Below are 13569 nucleotides of genomic sequence, written 5' to 3' on the forward strand. Positions count from 1 at the left end.
CCATTAATTGAACTTTGAATGGAATTCTCCTCTAAGCTAATCTCACCACAAGACGTGTTTACCTGAATAAATTTGCTAGTTCTAATACATATAGGAAAGTTTGTGAGTTTGAGCCACAAGGAAAAGAATATGCTGATATTTTGAGAGCAAAAAGAACAATCAGAATTCTTTTCTGCTCATGGAATACAAACTTATCTAAACTCACAAACTTCAATGAATCATTTTAGGGTAGTTTGCTAAACTGCATTTGTTTCAGCTTTCATGTCAAATACAAATAAATATAATTTTAAATTATCATTTGTGTTGGTAGCATGAAAAAAGCATCCAGTACATGCTGTAAAGTGGTTGGTGTTACAAAGGGTATTCAGCTGTAGAAACATTGACAGAGTAAACACTGAAGCATGATGCAGCCTTTAGGTTCATCAGATCCTGTCAAACAGTCCAACCCACCCAGCATGGAACATGAACATTAAATGACGATGATTCTGCAAAGAAAAGAGCTCCAGTAGCTAAGACAATTGAACAACAGGCTTCTTTCTTTGTTGCTAGAATATATTTGCGAACTCAATCCCAAACACAACCATATAGCAACTAAATTTACTAAGCTACAGAAACACAGAATAACTAACTAAAAAAGATATTGTCACAATAATTCCTGTTATTCTATGAATAACTTTATGTAAAGCTGTAGAGAGAGAGAAAGAAACAAAAAAGCTAATAATATTGGTAAACTAGTTGTAAGACAATGAATAACACAAACCTCTGGAGCCAAATATTCTGGGGTACCACAGAAAGTCTTGGTGCTTGCACCAAAACACATTTCTTCTTTACATAATCCAAAGTCGGCTATTTTTATATGTCCATCTTTGTCTAACAATAGATTTTCCAACTGGAAAACAGAAAAATAATTCAATTAATTAATCAGTTTATTAATGAATTAATGGCTTTGTATATCTATGCATCTTCATTTACACAAACCAAAATACTGATAATCCTGAATAATGAAATTTTCTTAGGGCTATAAGATGCAAGTACACAAGTACCGTCATTGATCAAGGTGGAGAGTCATTACTACAGACATCCTCTTCAAGTAGAATATCTAGGCTAGCATAGGAGAACACTTTGATCAAAGTCAAAATTTTGTCTCCATCAAAATTTAAAACTGCCTACAGATGAGGTCTCTAAAAACTCATGGAAAAAAAAATTTTATCACTTAAGGCAAAAACAGCAAATTATATTTAATTTGCATACATTTGCATATCATTTTCTTAATACAGACATATCTCCATAGGTTTTTATGTATTTAAAATGAACCCTTGTACTAAGGAAAAAAAAAGGTTCTAGGGCAAGTCAGTCTGTGTCGTCCCTCTCAAAGTTATATGCATGGTAAAATTTAAACATGCATTAATACAGGAAAAAAAACTGCATTCATTCATTTCATGTTATGGTAGTAATTAACAATCAGGTGGTGTGTACTATTTAAAAATTAATCACTTCCACAAACGATGGTGCCCCATAACATATGGGATTGCTTTTATTGTTATTATTATCTGAGGACAGTAAGGCAGCAGGCCAACAGAATTGTTATGACTCTGGGAAATCATTAGCAGCATTTCGCTCGTCCTTACGTTCTAAGTGCAAATTCTGCCACGCCTGCTTTGAGGAACAGAGGCCATTACAGCAGCAGCAGAAAAGGCAGAGAAAGAAGACAATGTATTTGTGGGCCAGAAGCAGGGACATGTCCGAGCGACTTTATGCCAAACAGTTAGGTGGCCTTTATATGGAATGGTAAGTGTCAAAGCAAATATGACATCAACAACAAATGATTCTTGCTGGTAAAAATGAAGTTTCTAAATTGGATAGAGAAATCTGAAGGGTTGTTTTGGCCCAATGGTAGAAAACTTGTCAAGTTCACAGGAGATGTGACTTTGAATTTTTTCTATCCAGGTTTTTCAACCCAAACTTTACATGATATACAAATATACATGTGTGTGTGGGTGGGTGTTATGTATAATAGATATATACAGGCATCTTCTCCATCATTAAAAAAAAAAGTAAACAAAATCATTCTCAGAGGAAGATACATTACCTTCAAATCTCTGTATACTATATTGTTTTCATGCAGGTAACCTAATGCGGAAATTATCTCTGCACCATAGAAACGTGTTCTGTCTTCAGTGAATACTCGCTCCCTCGATAAATGGAAAAACAGTTCTCCACCATTCACATATTCCATAACAAAACATAGTCGATCTGCTGTTTGGAATGAATATTTTAATTGCTGAAAGGAAATAAAAAGTGAGAAAGAGAGTGGGTGAGTGAAGAAAGGAGAATAATGACATTTATGTTGTGTGTTTGTGTGCATATATTTGTATCATGTCAAATAGAAGAGGCGGAACAGTACCCATATACTCCCTAAGCTGGTGCAGTTGATATTCAATTTACATATGTGAGTAAATGTTTGAGGGAGTCATGTGGAGTAGAAGGGTAGGGGAGCTTGCAGAGAGTGGAATCCTAAGGGAAGCTGGATTGGTATGCTCAGTGTGGCTGGGAGATGAGATACAGAAAGAATGATAGGAGAGGAGGTAAATGGAATGAGTTGACTTAGCTGAAGGTGTTATGCAGCTATGACTAGAAGGGCAGAGGTCATTGTAGTAGTGGCTAATTAGGAAGAAGAAAGACAGATAAATAGATAGGTGTCTGGCCTCCTATCAGATATGATCTAGGATGTTTGTGGGTGTAGAACAAGCATGGTTTCAGCTACATGACCAATACATCTATGTGAGTTTTACTTGTTTGTGTATACATTTTTGTGCATTTCTGAGTATGAATGGTGAAGGCGCGTGGCTTAGTGATTAGGGTATTCAACTTATGAGTTTGATTCTTGGCAGTATATTATGTTCTTGAGTAAGACACTTTATTTCATGTTGCTCCAGTCCACTCAGCTGGCAAAAATGAGTTAGTACTTGTATTTCAAGAGGACACTATAGCATACTCAGCTATATGCACATTAATTTTACGAGCAGGTTGTTCCCTTCATCAGATCAACAGAAAACCTCGTCATTATAACTGTTGGAGTGCCAGCTGAGTCTGAATGGACATACATCTGTGTATGTATGAAAGTGTGTATGAATTAAGAATATGTATGTGCACAAGTACTTGCAAATGTGTGTGTGTGTGTGTGTGTGTGCAAATTTCAGCTCAAATAAAGACAAATACAAGCTTACTGTTAAAAATGGATGCCTGGTATTTTGTAAAACTCGGTTTTCTGTCAAAGTATGAGCAATTTCATCCTGTATGGGAAAAAAGCACATCATCAGAAACAAATAAAAAAACAACAATACATATAAATAATTACATATTTTGCACATTATTAGTCATTGTTGATTGTTTTAATAACTCAATCATGCCCCCTGTCCTATAGCTAATCACTCAACCATGAAAAGGGTGTGGAGACTACTGATAATCAAACAAGTTAAGTTACCTTAACTTGCTTAAGAACATATTAATTAGAATGAAAATCATAATGGTAGTTGCTTATTTTGCCATATGAAGCAAGGAATTCTAGAAGAAACAGGATAGTTGATAAGACTGACCTCCAAATGCTTGCTTATTTATTTTACTGATGCAGAAGGATAAAAGACCAAAGTTGACAGATGGGATCTGAATGAAAAGCAACATTATCATATACCACAAGCCATTTTATGTTCAGCTACTTCAATTAATAAATGTTCATTTTTACATCCATTTTCCATGCTAGCATGGGTGAGGTGAATATACAATTGAGGCATTGTTTTATAACCAGATGCCTTTCCAGTAACTAACCCATATCTGATTTTTCAAGTAAGGGACATTGTATTCTGCAGTTCTTTGCAGGGTCAAAACCAGCAAATGATCTTGTTTACAGAGGAAACAATAACAATGTTATTACTCATGGCTGACCAAATGTTTAGAAAAACACAAATGTAAACAAGCATATGTATACGATGGGCTTCTTTCAGCTTTTGCCTACTAAGTCCACTCAGAGGGTTTTTGGTTAGCCTAAGGCACTGCACAGTAGGACTGAACCCAAGACCATATGGTCTTTTAATCACACAGACATGCCTACAAATAATTTTTTCAAATTTTGGCATAGGCCAGAAATTTTAGTGGCAAGAGATTAGTTGATTACATCAAATCCAGTGCTTGACAGGTATTATTTTATCAACCCTGAAAGGAAGGTGAAATTGACCTCAGCAGGATTTGAACTCAGAACATAAAGAGACAGAAGAAATACCATTAAGTAACTTTTCCGAAGATTTAATGATTCTGCCTACTCTAATAATCATAATAATAATTCTTTCTACTATAGGCACAAAATTTAGCAGGAGCTAGTTGAGTACATCAACCTCAGTGCCTGACTAGTACTTATTTTATCGACCCCCACAAAAGGATGAAAAGTCGGCCTTGGTAGTATTTGAACTCAGAATGTAAAACCTAGATAAAGTAGTGAAGCATTTTGCCTGGGGTGCTAATGATTCTGCCAGCTTGCCACAATAATAAAAATAATAATAATAATGATTTCAAATTTTGGCACAAGACCACCAATTTCGGAGGAGGGTTAAGTCGACTACATCAACCCCAGTTCTCAACTGGTACTTATTTTACCGACCCCAAACAAATGAAAAGCAAAGTTCACCTCAGTGGGATTTGAACTTGAAATGTAGCAATGGATGAAATGCCACTAAGTATTTTGCCAAGCATGCTAACGATTCTACTGGCTTGCCACTTTAATAATAATAATAATCCTTTCTACTATAGGCACAAGGCCTGAAATTGTTGGGGAGGGAACTAGTTAATTACATCGATCCCAGTGTTTCACTGGTACTTAATTTATTAGCCCTGAAAGGATGAAAGGCAAAGTTGACCTCAGCAGAATTTGAACTCAGAATGTAGCGATGGGCGAAATACTGCTAAGCATTTTGTCCAGTGTGCTAACAATTCTGCCAGCTCACTGCCTTAATAATGATAGTAGTAATAGTTACTTTATTAACCACAAAAGTTTTACCTGAGACAAACAAAGGATAACACAGGACAAAACATTGAGTAGGTGTGTATGAGTGTGCACTGGTGTGAGGGTTTTGCACATAAGCAGGTTTAACAAAAAAAAAAATTTTTTTTAATATTTATTTTACCTTGGCAACAATTACAGCCTTTTTCAAAATTTTTATAGCATAAAGGTCGCTGGTAGTTTTCTCTCGGCACAAGATAACTTTACCAAATGTTCCTTTGCCTAATACCTTCAGGAACTCAAAGTCGTCTAGTGACTAAAAAGATAAAAATAAGCTTGAGAATAAAAACACATACACACACATATATATATATATATATATAAAATAAATATGTAATATGAATGCATTTTTTTTGTTGTGTAACTGTAGAATAGTCAAGACCAAACAGATCTAATAATCAAAGACACTCCAAACGTGACCACCTAAACTTTACTGTCAAGCAGTATAGTACATTAGCCAATACATCCTTGGTAGGGTGTGATGAAGGAAATTTGGTTGCTATTTCTAGCAGGCCAAGTGACCATGTAGAGCCGTGGTTCTCAACCAGGGTCCATAACAGATTTTGTCATGTGTAACAAACTGGTTATACTTCTACAATGAACAAAATATTAAAATTTTTTTAAATATAATTTTCCTAATAATATTCAATTATAAAAATATATAATAGGATTTTAAAATATCAAATGACTAGGAGGGGCCATCCAAGAATATAGGAGCCAAAGGGGTCCATAGGTAGAAAAATGGTTGAGAAACAGAGGTAGAGGATCCATCATTAGCGTGTATGTGTGTGCATACATACACACACATACACAACTGTGTGTGTACATACACACACATGCAAACATACCAACCAACAAAGGAGCGTCTATGTTTTTTTTCCTTGGAATAGCAACAAATTATATACTTCCTAAGTTTGATAGAGCTACACAACAAAAAAACACATACATATATACACAACTATATTTACATAATGAAACATATATGTCAAGGTTTCAAGTGTCTATATCAATACAGTTCTGATCAAGTACATTAAAATAAGATATCATAATACACATAAACTATAACATCAAAACAACAGGAACAAATTAATAATACTAAAGAAAATTGAGAATGTCTTTTGGTTACACATATACACCACCACCTTCTGTTTAAAAAAAGGAGGTTAAAGTTGATTATAATAGTATAGTACAGCATAGTAGTGCCCCATCATGATTACATACTGCCCTCTATTCCTCTCTATATGTGCATGAGTACATATATTTATATATATATGAACATACACTATATGTACATGAGATTCTAGTACACTGCAATTCAATGGCTTGCACCATGCAACTGACAAGGTACTGTGTCCATTGCCGAAAGTATTTGATTCTCACTGTCCCAGTCTGTAAAGATGTAAAGCAGTGTTATGGCAGGGTGCATGCAGCCTATAAGACCTACATAACAAAGCCATTTTTTAATTTATCAGTACATCTGCTGCTGAACTCTACTTTACATAGTACCTATCTACAGTTTGATACACTGGATTATATTTAACCATTCTGGTACATTTCTGATGAAATACACTGTATTTGTTCCAATTTAGAGAATAATGAAAAATTTAGTAAAATAACTTTGTCATTATCAAGCTGGTGTTTGGAACATAAACTGACATGAAATTTTGATGGAAGACTTTAATTTATAATACATTTAAACAAGAAGTTTGTATCATAAAACCAGGCATGGTCTCAGGCAGGTTGGTATCAAAAGAGTGAAATTAAGTGGACACAAGCATTGTAGTTCCAGCATTGTGATTTAAAAAATATATATGCAAAGGAAATAGGGAAGTGCATATAACCTTTTGTAAGGCCTCCTTTATGTGTGGAGGAAAGGCAATTACAAAAACAAATGACTTGCTAAAGGCATCCAAGGTTACAGTAAGTGGTCTTAATATGGGTGACAAATAAATTCTGCCAACTCAGATCAGATACGGTATACCTGATGGACTTCCACATAGTTTCTGCTGGCCTGGTTTCACTCGTTGAGTCAACTCAAGGCTATCATAGAAGATACTTACCCAAAATTCCATGCAGTAAAATCAAATCTGGAATTGCATGATTGCAATACTGCCATGTCTGGATCCATACAAATTTACAGGCTTCTATAAATCTGATAGCCAGTCTAATGTGATCAATCGTTAACAAGTACACAATCTTAATTGATCAGTAGAGAACAAAGCAACCGAATCAGGTATAGGAGACAATATCTTCATTTCCAGGAAACAGTATTAAAATCAACCAAGTAAGGAAAAGCAACTTGGTTAAACAAAAGGATAAGTTAGATAGTAAGGAAGAAAAGAGAAAGATTAGGAAAAATAAAATGAAGAAGGACTGATACAGAGAGAATACTTTATATGTAAGACTTTTACAATTTCAGTCAAATTTTGAATTTGAAACTTTATACTTTATCTGTTGCCCACATTAACACCCGACACTTTGTGTGTTTTAGTGGAGCCTACTCTGTTACAAACACACACACACACACATAGTATGACCAGTTCACAGAAATATGACTAGCCATCTAGAATCAAAAACTCAGTGTGATGTGTCAGTATATTTTATCAAAAACAATGAATCCAACAAAATATTACATCTGTCCCTGATTTGTGTTTGGGTAAAACAGGATATGCATTCCATTGGACTCTTGTTTTTGATAAAAAACACACACACACACAAAATTCTAAAAATGACACAAGGGCTGTGTTTCATGCATGCTACACATACTGTTCTTATAGTAATGGTTTTTCTTCCCCAATTAGCATGGGCTAGGTAGATTATTTTTAAATCTAAGTTTTTTTTTCTCACAATTCTATGCTTTGTCTTCAAGTGGAACCAGTCATCAGCTAGATACATAGAGTCAAGCAGATTTATAAGTTTAAAAAAAAACAACTATCAAGTTTTAAGGTTTGAACACAAGACCAGATAGCCTGTAATCCAATTTCTCACCTATTGTACACTTTTTATTTGTTTATACATTCTCCTGCCTCACCTTTTTCAATAATAGTAGTCAAGTAATCAAATGACCTATTGGAAACGTATAGATTATTTGAACAATCTTATTTTACAGATAAATGCCTGGCCTTTTGCTTCTGCAGTGGATGTGACTAAAAAATGATAAGGATATATTATTATTCTGTTACCAGAACCAGCCACTGGACTATTGCCATGTCAGGCACCACCATCACTAATTATTCACTTAAAAAATAAAAATAAATAAACCTTTTAATATTTTTATTTGAAATAAGATGGTGAGCTGGCAGAATCGTAAGCAAGCTGGGCAAAATGCTTAGCGGCATTATATCTGTCTTTATGCTCTGAGTTCAAATTTCACCGAGGTCAACTTTACCATTCATCCTTACAGAGTTGATAAAATAAGTACCAATTGAGTACTGGTGTTGACATAATCGACTTACCCCTACCCTGAAGTTGCTGGCCTTGTGCCAAAATTTGAAACCAATATTTTTATTTGAATTAAGTAAAATTAAAGGTGTATTTTGCATGAGCAAAGTTTGAACTCAGAGCAGTTAGATCAGTTGTAGTTTGGTGATAAGCACTTTTTGGTCAATTCTTAAATTTTATCTTTTCACAAAGGTGTAGCTTTAATTTTCTCCTTAGTAAGCAGTAAATTAAATTAGTTAATAATCTGCTCTCTCTCTAAGTTTGCAAATTAGTTGTATAAAGAGTAACAATAATATTAATAACACAAACTTAAACACTGAACAATATTACATATAAAACTACTGCTGACACTTGCAAGCGAATATGACTGTATTATGTATCATGCTTTTGCTTAGTGTTTTAAGTGCCTGTGTCGTCACGAGCAGACACAGTCACACTCAAGGCTCTCCCAACTTTGACCCAGCAGAATATCCAAGATGTGATAGCTGTGAGGAGGAGGAGGAGACAGAGAGAGAGAGAGAGAGAGAGAAGTGGGGGCTACACAAGGCTGGAACTCCTTTTCAGTTGAGTAGTCTGGAGCAAACACAAACACTGAAACACACACGCATATACGCACACACGCATGCACACACACGTCTATAGGTTATTGAAATGCACTTTCAGGTTCTTTACTTAAGAATATAACCATCTTGAATAGTTGCCATTTACACATCACTGATTTATGTGTCTACTGATATTGATATGTGTGTGTATTCAGCATACGTAGCATGATTAGCAGTAGTAATACACACACACATACATACACACAAATGCGCACCTACAAATGAAAACAAAATCAGTTGACAAAACATTCTGATGACAAAGTGAGTGAGTGTGTGTGTAGAAAATCAGGAAACTGTTCTGCTATTACTGCCGCCACCTGACACAGTAATTACAGCTTGTAGCTCCACCCTCCACATCATTACCCACTTCATCTCCACTTGCTCGTTGTATCATGTTTTCACTTGACTTACTGCAACATTAACTACTAGTTTCACACACACACACACACACACACACAACCAAACCAACTAGTGCCACATTCGTAAAGTAGACAGATTAATACTTGAGGTGGTGGAATATTGTAATTGGTGGAAATACATGGGGCTTTGTGAGGAAAAAGGGCTTTGTGAGGGAAAAGGGCTTTATGAGGGAAAAGGGCTTTATGAAGAAAAAGGGCTTTATGAGGAAAAAGGGCTTTATGAAGAAAAAGGGCTTTATGAGGAAAAAGGGCTTTATGAAGAAAAAAGGCTTTATGAGGAAAAAGGGCTTTATGAAGAAAAAGGGCTTTATGAGGAAAAAGGGCTAGAGAGAGAAACACACACAATGGAGTGGTTGAGAAAATGGATTTTGTTTATTTTTGAGTTTGTATACATGCTTGTTGTATATTTAGTCTAAGTTCCACCTAACTGAACAGATCTATTTGACCAACGATATCTTAGTTCAATGTGTATTTTTTATTTGAGGAGGATTAGCTACTACATATAGCAAGTCAAGCAACCACACAGTGATTCTTTCGTTAATTTGTGTTTGAAGTAACCGTAACTTAGCAGTTCGGCAAAAGAGACCGATAGAATAAGTACTAGGCTTACAAAGAATAAGTCCTGGGGTTGATTTGCTCGACAAAAAGGTGGTGCTCCAGCATGGCCACAGTCAAATGACTGAAACAAGTAAAAAGAGTAAAGAGTGTAAGGTGATATAGTGGCAGTGATGGTCAAAAATCAGAGATTCTGACAGGACTAGATACAATACAGTTTTAATTCCTCATTCACAATTTCATTTTCAAATTCTGTAGCAGTTAACTTAGAACTTTTTTTAAATGCTGGTCAACAAAGGATCTTATAGGAAGAGTGCAGATGGCTGTGACAATTGGGTACTAGGCAACCAATGAAAATGAAAAGTTTGCTGATTTATGCCCTGTCATCGTATGAAGAAATCTCATTGCACTGAAATACCACACCCACGCATGCTAGTAATTGCACTGATCACAGCTGGTTGGCTTTCATTTATACTTGCCACTCCTCAAAGTTGTTTTGTTAAAGTTAAAGGTGGGTACTGTGTAAACTTGATGAGTGATTCATCAATTTGTGGTGCTGAGATTAATTCTCCCTACAGGAAAAATTATCAACAGATAAGCTTCTCAAGAGAGAAAGGTTGGTCAATCACAAAAAAATTAATCCAGTCTATAGGGGGGACAGTAGTGGAGGCGCGTGGCTTAGTGGTTAGGGTGTCAGCTCCATGATTGTAAGATTGTGGTTTCGATTCCTGGACCGGGCGACGCGTTGTGTTCTTGAGCAAAACACTTCATTTCACATTGCTCCAGTCCACTAAGCTGGCAAAAATGAGTAACGCTGCCATGGACTGGCGTCCCATCCAGCTGGGGAACACATAGAAACCGGGAAACCAGGCCCATGGGCTTGGCTAGGCTTTAAAAAGAGCGCATTTATTTTTTTTATAGTGGGAACAGCTGTATCAAATATTCCTTATAAAATTGGTCTTGTGCATAAAAAAGAAATCAATGATTGGAGGATGAGAGAGAGAGAGAGAGAGAAGTGGGAAGGGTAAACATAATATCTCTTGCACGACCCATACAAGAAGTGGCTGCAATCGTGTTGTCAAAGAAAGGAGAAGGAAAAAAAGGACATGACAGGAAAACAAGTTAATAGAAAGTTATGAATGAAAAGAAAGTTATCAAGTTATGAATGAAAATTTTTTGTGGTAGAATTGAAATGTGTGTTTCCGCTGAATGAAAAATATTCTTGTAGCACCTGTAATAGTATTCCAGTTTCCACTAAAAGCAATGTATTTGCACGATGTGTTAAGAGGCAAGTCAGTCGTGACACAGACCAACTCACTCGTTAGTTCTCAATCTAGTGTAACCAGTGAATGCTGAACTTTCAGACATAGGGTGAGGGGCAAATTAAATAACTTCTACTGCAATTGAAACCAGAATGTAGAGTCAGCTGATGTAGGCAATACTACTTTATCACAAATCTGCAAGTCTTGCAACACACAGAACCAACAACATTTGTGGAACTATATATAGATAGTAGAAGTATATATAAATCAAGCTATCCTATGGTTGGTTGCAGAGCTTGAAAGCTGAAATATTTTGAGTTTGCATCACTATAGAGATTAAGTAGAAAATTACAAAGAAACAAGCACAAGAAAACTTATTCCTCATTTACGATTCTACAATCCTCACCACCATCACCACAATAACAACCACCACCCCAACCTCACCACTGCTGCTGCCACCATTCCCTATCCCACCTCCCATGTTGGTGTAAGGAAATTCTAAGAAAAGCTGATTATCATATAAGAATAGTAAATATAAAATATATAGACCCAGAAACACACTAATAAATATACATGTGTATATACACACATAATGTGAAATAAACCCATAACCATAAAAAAAAAACCCACACACAAACATTAAAAAAAAGTATTCATTTTCCCCCCTCAAATACTCTTTAAGAAAAAAAATACATCACACATACCCTTGAAACACATAGCACAACACACATACACACACACACACACAGATAACATGAAAGTGTTGATACACCAAAGTGGTGAAGAGAAAATAATATTGACATTGTCTTAAGAAAAACAGGAAGTTACTCAGCCCAAACAAGCATGTAGTTATCAATATAGACATTTGGCACGATTCCCTTCAGTGAGATACAATTCCAAATACAAATAATTTTTTCGCCTTATTATCATAATATCAGAAATGATGAACCATCTTTTCTTTATCTTTTTACTAATTTTAATAACACATCCAAGTGTTGAGCCATCAGGTTATTATTATTGTTATGTATAACAGATGATGGGAGGGGAAATATCAGAGAATCCAACACTTTTGGAGAACGAAAGCAATTTATGCATGTATGTGTCTGCATGCATGCAAGTACATGAAGTTGCATAAATAATGAGGTGTGGCACACATACAAACAAAATTATATCTTTTATCTTACTTGTTTCAGTCATTAGACTGTGGCCATGCTGGGGTGCTACCTCGAAGAATTCTTAGTTACGTGAATCAATGCCAGTATTTTTTTTTAATCCTGGTACTTATTCTATCGGTCTCTATTGCCAAACCGTTAAGTTACAAAGATGTAAACACACCAACACTGGTAAAATGGTAGTAGGGGACAAACATAAAGACACACAAATATATGACAGTTTCCTTCTACCAAATCCACTCTGAAGGCTTTGGTTGGCCAGTGGCTATAGTAGAAGATACTTGCCCAAGGTGCCATGCAGTGAGATTGAACCCAGAACCATGATGTTGGAAAGCAACTTTCTTACCATACAACCATGTCTGCACCTGTATGTGTGTGTATATATACATAATATATCATCATTTAACATCTGCTTTCCATGCTGACATGGTTTAACTGAAACTGGTAAGCTGGAGGACTATGTCACGTTCCAATCTGATTTGGCATGGTTTCTATAGCTGGATGCCCTACGTAATGCCAACCACTCCAAGAAGATCTCAAGCATGGCATATCACCAAAGGTCTCAGTCACTTGCCATTGCCTCCACAAGGCCCAATGTTCGAAGATCATGCTTCACCACCTTGTCCCATGTCTTCCTGGGTCTACCCCTGGCACAGGTTCCCTCCACAGATATTGGCACTTCTTTACACAGTTGTCCTTGTCCATCTCATCAATTTTATTTGATGTCCACTTTTCCATATAAGCATGAATCAAAGGAAATTTGTGGAAGCAGATTTTCTATGGCCAGATGCCCTTATTGCCACCAACCCTAATCTGTTTCCCCTAGTCCTTCCAGCATGAACAGAACAATAGCCAGAAAGAATTTCTTAGAAGACTGCAAATGAATAACACTGCTTCTATAATGGTGATTTTCATTGAAAAGTAGTGTATTAACATGGGACATGAGCACACACAGAGACACACACATACATGATGGACTTCTTTCAGTTTCCATCTACAAATCCACTCACAAGACTGGCTGCCTAAAGTTATAATAAAAGACACACAAGGTGCTATGCAGTGAGATTG

The 13569-nt window shown here is 35.9% G+C and overlaps 1 protein-coding gene across 9 annotated transcripts in view; it reads right to left on the bottom strand.

The window, feature by feature from the left end:
• The window catches only part of LOC115217581 (RAC-gamma serine/threonine-protein kinase), a 142205-nt gene that overhangs the window by 8295 nt on the left and 120341 nt on the right, over positions 1 to 13569 (bottom strand). For all 9 annotated transcript variants that reach the window (XM_036507369.1, XM_029787332.2, XM_036507364.1 and 6 more), the window contains 4 exons: positions 5175 to 5306; positions 3228 to 3293; positions 2090 to 2281; positions 761 to 889 (listed from right to left, as the gene is read on the bottom strand). In XM_036507369.1, the coding sequence (XP_036363262.1) occupies positions 761 to 889; positions 2090 to 2281; positions 3228 to 3293; positions 5175 to 5306 (519 nt within the window). The remainder of the gene's footprint in view (positions 1 to 760; positions 890 to 2089; positions 2282 to 3227; positions 3294 to 5174; positions 5307 to 13569) is intronic.

Source organism: Octopus sinensis, linkage group LG11 (assembly GCF_006345805.1).
Source record: "Octopus sinensis linkage group LG11, ASM634580v1, whole genome shotgun sequence".
Taxonomy (NCBI): Eukaryota; Metazoa; Mollusca; class Cephalopoda; order Octopoda; family Octopodidae; genus Octopus; species Octopus sinensis.